The sequence below is a fragment of the Kryptolebias marmoratus genome, linkage group LG17, assembly GCF_001649575.2.
Source record: "Kryptolebias marmoratus isolate JLee-2015 linkage group LG17, ASM164957v2, whole genome shotgun sequence".
NCBI lineage: Eukaryota > Metazoa > Chordata > Actinopteri > Cyprinodontiformes > Rivulidae > Kryptolebias > Kryptolebias marmoratus.
Genome location: NC_051446.1, coordinates 19,026,958 through 19,033,774, shown reverse-complemented (window position 1 = coordinate 19,033,774; position 6,817 = coordinate 19,026,958). Strand labels below are relative to the sequence as shown.

General features: G+C 38.6%; 1 protein-coding gene across 1 annotated transcript in view; it reads right to left on the bottom strand.

Moving 5' to 3' along the window:
• LOC108248892 (zinc finger CCHC domain-containing protein 24) overlaps positions 1 to 5,246 on the bottom strand; it is a 29,841-nt gene extending 24,595 nt beyond the window's left edge. The window contains exons 1-2 of the mRNA XM_017437939.3: positions 4,837 to 5,246; positions 1,563 to 1,763 (exon numbers count right to left, since the gene is read on the bottom strand). Of these exons, the coding sequence (XP_017293428.1) occupies positions 1,563 to 1,763; positions 4,837 to 5,040 (405 nt within the window). The 5' untranslated portion in view covers positions 5,041 to 5,246. The remainder of the gene's footprint in view (positions 1 to 1,562; positions 1,764 to 4,836) is intronic.
• Between the last annotated feature and the right edge of the window lie 1,571 nt (positions 5,247 to 6,817).

Sequence of the window (6,817 nt, the reverse complement as noted above, 5' to 3'; positions counted from 1 at the left end):
TTATAGATTCTTTGCCACGTCACAGAGCTACGGATACTTACCTCGGACACTTGGATACTCACCTGGACAGGATTACTGGCTTGTCGACTCCTGGATCACCTGAACACCTCCTTCATCTCCTCCTCGCCGCTGGACACCTCCTGGACCTGTAAGACCAAAAGAACAATTATTAAGCCATCTTGCAGTGCTCAGCTGATAGTAGGATTGGTACCCGAGACTCACCCTGTTCCTCTTGTTTTCCAGACCTTCTCCACGAAGAACGCACTATAGATAATATTCACCTGTAAATAAACACACCTACCTTCAGCTGTTGTCTCTGTGTCTGGTTTTGGTCTCGCTCGCTGGACAAATTTCCCCGCGTTCTTGTCAGAATTAGCAAATCCTACTGGTTTTCTGACCTGAACCTGGAACATGCCATGTCATTCCCAGATCCGAATTCCAACTTTCATGGTAAACGAAACGCAAGATTTACAAACTGCACATATCATACCACTTTATTTATAGAGCACTTTAAAAACAACAACAAAGTCAACCAAAGTGACGTAAAATTAGGATCGACAGCCAGAGAGTAAAAGTTTGATTTTAAATAAGTATTAAAACAGAAAATGATATGTACTGTAAATACACATTTCTTCAGTTTTGTTGCTGACAAAAGACACCTATTACAAAGTGTAATTATTAACTCTACATATTGCCCCTAAATGCTTTAATCCTTGCTATTACAACTACTTCCTTTAGATTTTATTTTAGTGCCCTGTTATGAAAGAAAGAAATGTCTTAAGTTTTGCTTCGAAAAAAAGTAAAGATTTCCATTCTCACATTTCCCAGTATTATAATTTGTAAAATCTTAAAAAAAAAAAAAATGTTGCACCTGTTGCAAGACAACAAGGGAGATTTGCTTTTAACTTTGCTGGTTTTTATGTAATAGAAAGCAAAGGTTTAGCCGATATTTGAGTTCCGATTTTGCTATTTTTACTCATCGCGTCAACAATTCATTAAATTATTTTCATTACACCCGGCAACTGTTAAGTTCTTCCTTCTGAACTTGATCAACGAGGAGCCACAGCTGCGCATGAAGCTGTGCTAATATTTCTTTTATGTTTGGAGGGGAGGTCGTGCCTATTTTCACAGAGAACCCTATCATCTTTCATTAAGCGCTGCTCTGAGAAACAGTCTGGCATCTGCTGCTCATTACCAGCCGGTCCTGGTGCATTTATTCAAACATGTGCTGAAGAATCTATTTCGCACAGAGAAAAAAAATAATAAAGCGAACATTATATTCTTAAGTTGGAATTTAGACTCAAAATTTTGTCTAATAAAAGCTGGGGCAAATGCCAACAAATGTGAGGAAGCGGGGGGGTTAAACCTTAGCTTCTTTCATAAACATAATCACAGATGTCACCATATACTCTTGATGTAGTTCTCTTTCACTTGCAGCACTTCATAAGCTTCGTAAAACATTTGTCAAACAATTTAACCAGCCCACACGCTGCACAGCTGGTTCAGACGGAACGGTCACAAATCTGCTCCTGCCTGATGTGCAGCGTCACCGTCTGTCTCACCTGAGGGCAATCTTTGATGTAGTGTCCTTTGTTGAAGCAGAGGTGGCACAGGTAGTTGGGCGGCGGCCTCTTGCTGGGTTTGTGTGCCTCCGGGGACAGGGAGAGGTCGGAGAAATGATCCGCCAGAGAATTCAGGCCATCTACGATATTACTGAGGGATCCGTACGGGGAAGAGCCTTTGTAGAAGTTTTTACTCAAGGTCTACAAGAGAAAACAAGACGATAGATCACTGGCAGCAGAGGTACAGGGACGTAAAGGTTCAAATACACATCAACTCGAGCAGACCTGAAGCTAATAATTACTGCCAATCAATTCAATTTTATCTAGTCTTGAAAAAGTAGTTGAAGGGCTAGTCCAGATCTTTTAAAGTGGGGTTCTGTAGAAAGGTTATGAACATGTAACATCTTACTTGTTGTAAATAGCTCTTTGAGCGACCTCGTTTTGGAGAAATAGAGTTTTTTCCAAGTACAAAAGCGAGTAAAACTGGAGTCAAATTCCTTGTATGTGAAATGTACATACACCAAATAAGATAAACGCCAAATAAAACCTGTTTCTGATTTAATTCTGACCAGTTTGATGAGCTAACAGCTATTCAATCTCAAAACTTTCATATGGGTTCGTGCAAATGCTATTTAAAAAACCCATCAATGTCACATCACATGGTTATTTACAAAGAATTATTTGGTAATTTGTAAGATCATAGTGCTGTGGCACTTCTGGCGCAGCCCGAAGCATTATATTTCTGCCAGAAGAACTGTAATAGGATATTGGCAGCAATGTCAATGTTTATAAAATAGTTTTTTTGCATGAACCACTATGAAATTTTTGAGACTGGAGAGGTTTTTAAGAGGCAGAAAGCCACTTTGGTTTAAGTCCGGCTTGCCTAGCAGTTCAATCCAGCCAAAGCTAAGCCGTAAATCTCCAAACTGCGACAAATCAAAGCTGTGTACCACAGATAAGATATTAATTATTCATAACATTTCCGCAGAACCCCGCTTTAAAAAGTCTGAATAGACATCTTAAGACATTTCCAACATGATTTTCTAAAGAGGAGAAAGCAAACTTTTACTTCACAGAAACATTAGTAACTCATGTTTTTTTTTTTAGAAAGTGTTATTTTCCATCTACTTTATTTTCAGCTCGGCAAACAAAGTTCTTTTCTTTTACAATTCACAAAAAACTTATTGTTGTGGCTCCAAAAAGAGAGCATGTTCAACATGTCTTGTCAGTCCGTCATTGATTGATTCTCTTGTTTGTCTCGGGGACAGAGCACCCAACGGGTTTTCTCTCTTACGCAGCTGTTTGGTCTCCACTGTGTTTACTGTGTGTGAACCAATGGTGTCCATTTCCTTGTCAGAACAAAATGCCTTTGTCATGCATTCCTCTAACCGGTCCCACTGGCAGGACATAATCAGCATCTTTGTGCATCTGGAGGAGATGGGTGCTATATGGCACCGCGGGGCAAACATGAGGACCAGCCTGCAGATTGCTGTCTGTTTGTTCTGAGGGCATCGCAGACAACAAACTGGCAGCTGGCTCTGCCATCGCAGATGTGTAAAGTGACCAGATCAGTTCGATCCCGTCTTCTTTTTTCATGTGTTTGTAAATTTATGTGCCACAACCCCATTTCCAAAAAAGTTGGGTCAATGTGTAAAATGTAAAAAAAAAAAAATTCAGATTCCATAAACCAATATTTTATTCACAACGAAACATCGTAAACACATCAAATGCTGTAGCTAAGAAGTTGCACCTTTTTTTGTAGAAAAAAATAAGGTCATTTTGAATTTTATGGCAGCGTCTCAAAAAAATTGGAACAGTGGGGCAACATTAGGCTGTAAAAGTAAGGGATAGAAATACAAAAAACAGCTGGGGGAGCATTTTGCAATGAATTAGCTAAATTGGCAACAGGCCTTTAAGAGGACTGGGTGTGAAAAGAGCATTTTAGAGAAGCTGAATCTCTGAGAGGTAAAGATGGGCAGATGAGGTTCACCCGTCTGCCAAAAACTGTATGTAAAAATAGAGGAACAATTTCAGAATAATGTTCCTCTAGAAAAAATTGGGAAGACTTTGAATATTCAATCATCTACAGTAATATATATAGATATATTTGATGATTTACAGCATATTATATAATCAAAACACTTCCTCTGTTTGCAAAGGATAAGACCAAATAGTGGATGCCCGTGATCTTCAGGCCCTCAGGCAGTGCTGCATTAAGTGTTTCCACAAATGCTGGTTAAAGCTCTATCATGTGTGAGCACCATCAAGAAACGCTGCCATCTTCTCTGCACCAAAGCTCATCTAAAATGGACTGAGGCAAAGTGGACAACTGTTCTGTGGTCTGACACATCTAAATTTTATTTTATTTTTTTGGAAACTACAGACACCACATCATTTGAACTAAAAAGGAAAGGGCCCTTCAGGCCTGTTACCGGCATGCAGTTCGAAAGCGTCCCTCTCTGATGGTATGGGGGTACATGAGGGCCTGTGGCATGGGCAGCTTACACATCTGGAAAGGCACCATCAGTGCAGAACAATATATACAGGTTTCAGAGCAACAAATTGCTCCCATCCAGCACAGATGACCCAAGACTGTTGGAACAGCTAAAACCTGTATCAAACAAGAATGGGACATTTCCCCCCCAAAAAAACCTCCAGCAGCTGCTCTCCTCAGTTCCTAGGCATGTATACCGACTGTTGTTAAAAGAAGAGAGGGTGTTTCACGGAAGTAAAAATGACTCTGTTCCAACTTTTTGAGATGTGATACTGCCTAAAATTCAAACATACCCGATTTCGCCCAATAACATTTGTGTTATCTTTAGTTTCAACATTGGACATGTTTACTATGTTCATAACTGGTGTTGTAGTTATCTAATCTAATAATGTCTGTTTTTATTTATATGTTCTTCATTAGTTTAAAAAGTGCCACTGAGTGCTGTCACAGTGTTACTCCTCTGACCGTGCAGAGGCCAGTCAAGGTGAGCTGAAACAATTTTTAAACCTTGGGAGAGAACTTTCTCAACCTGCCCACTGACACCAGAGTAGTTTGCACACACTCAGGTCCTATACCAGGATACAAAACACATATTCATATACTACACTCAGTGCACTGCGATCCGAGGTGAGGTTTAATGTAAAAAAATAAAAAATAGAAGGAAGATGAGCCTCTTAAGATCAATTTTTATGTGCAAGAAGAAAAAAAAAACAAAGATGGGGGCTTTTAACTTTCAAAACAGCCATGCAAAGCTGCAGTAATAGTTTTTGCTGTGTGTACCTCACTGCTGAGATGGAAGAAGTTGTTCAGATAGTTGGAGCCCAAGTCCGCCGCGCTGCAGCGCTCCTTGACGTCCTGAGCCGCAGACTCCGAGTCTCCTCTGAAGCCGTCCGGAGTTCTGCCCGGGGGCTCCTGCAGGGACATGTAGACCCAGCTGAGCAGCTGGGCCGGGTGGTACACCCCGCTCTCCACGGCCGACATCATATCGCCTTCTGGGGGGCAGCGGCACAACCGAAACACCGGGTTTTCTGGACCACCCAGTTTCTTTCAGGCATCCCTGTGCTCCGGCTGACTGGAGGGGCTTTTTTATTTTTTTATTTTTTGCTCTCTTGTGGGCCCCTGAGAGGACCCTAGGAACGGGATGCAGAATGGAAGCTCGGGGAACCAAAGCCTGAATGCAAGTTGGAACCAAGGAGGACTTAAAGGGTTTTATGGCAAGCCGGTTTGTCATATATTAGACATGCGCCTCAAAACGGAAACTTAAAATTCACATTTCACCAGCCCAGAACAAATAAAAATATTTTAAAAAACACGCATTTCAACTAGTAAGAATGTCATTATTATTATTGGAATAATGACCAGCAACAATTTAATTACATAATGTCTAAAAATATACTTTTAGATATCAATTATGAACTTGATGGGAAGTCATTTTAACATAAAAGAGGTTAAATTAAATTCTGACTAGTATGAACTTAATTGTATATCTAAAATGGAAGTTTACCCTGGTAAGAAACTGTTTTAGATGTCCACAATATTCATATTATATTCAGTAAGATTGATTTTGTGGATACATAAAGCTAAAAGCCTGGTACAAATGAGTGGAAAAAGTGACGTTGTTTGTCTGAAAAGAAATATTTTTTAATTTTTCTGGATAGCTGAAGGGTCCATTTTGACTAGAGAGAACTGAATTATGGACATCTGCAACACATATCCTGCCTAAACATTAAATGCTAAAATTGGAACAAATGTTTTTAGGATTTACTAAAAACTAGTAGGGTTGTCATTTTAGATATTTTTAATTTTGTCTGATTAAAAAAATGTCCTTTTGAGTTGGAGAAATACTACTGATATCAAGAAAAGTAATCTGGCGAAGTGAATTGATTATATGATACAACGGCTTTCCATACAGGTATCTAGGACGTCCTACAGATGTTTGCACATCTCCCTACTTTTTCCTGTCATGCAGCTTTAGAAACTAAAGATCCTGGAATCCCCTAAATAATCAGTTTTATAATTTGAAATAACTTCTTTCTCCATGTTTTTACTGCATGTGTAAGTTACTTTTATATTGATGTAAAAAAAAAACAATTCTACATTTGATGTTTCACTGTTACAATATTAATTAATATTAATTAAATTATTTAGGATGCCTTTATTTACCATAAGGCTTTGGGATGAACAGAATAAACTACAAGAGAATAAAAAAAGAATGAAAAGACAGCATGTGGCCGTCAGTGCAAGTCTTCACACAAAAACCCCACTGCTGCCATCTTGTGTTTTCATCTGAGTGCAGCTGCATTCAAAACAGCTGTTCAGAAAAACGCTTCTTCCAACAGAAGGTTTGACTCTGGAAGGACTCGAGAATCTCTGATTTCAAGAAAAATAAAATAACAATTACTGTAAATGAAAAGGACAATGATTTAAATTCTAAAACAATGACTTCAACATTGAACAAAGACCGTTTTATAAAGGTCGGTGTTGTGAAAAGTTCTTATTTTTACATTTATGTTCAGTTTAACTTTTATAGGAGCACATATAGGCAAAGATGGAATACAACAAAATATGCATGGATTAGTAAATAACACAATTTCTTAGTTCAAACATTTCTTTCTTTTTTAAAATTATTATTTTATACTAATTTACTCAAAGATAAGATTAAAAGAGGTGGGGCTCCGTTTGCTTATTTAATATTTAGATGTCATAGAACATTCCCAACCCTTTCAGAAACATATTGTGGACAAATTTCACTATAAATAAG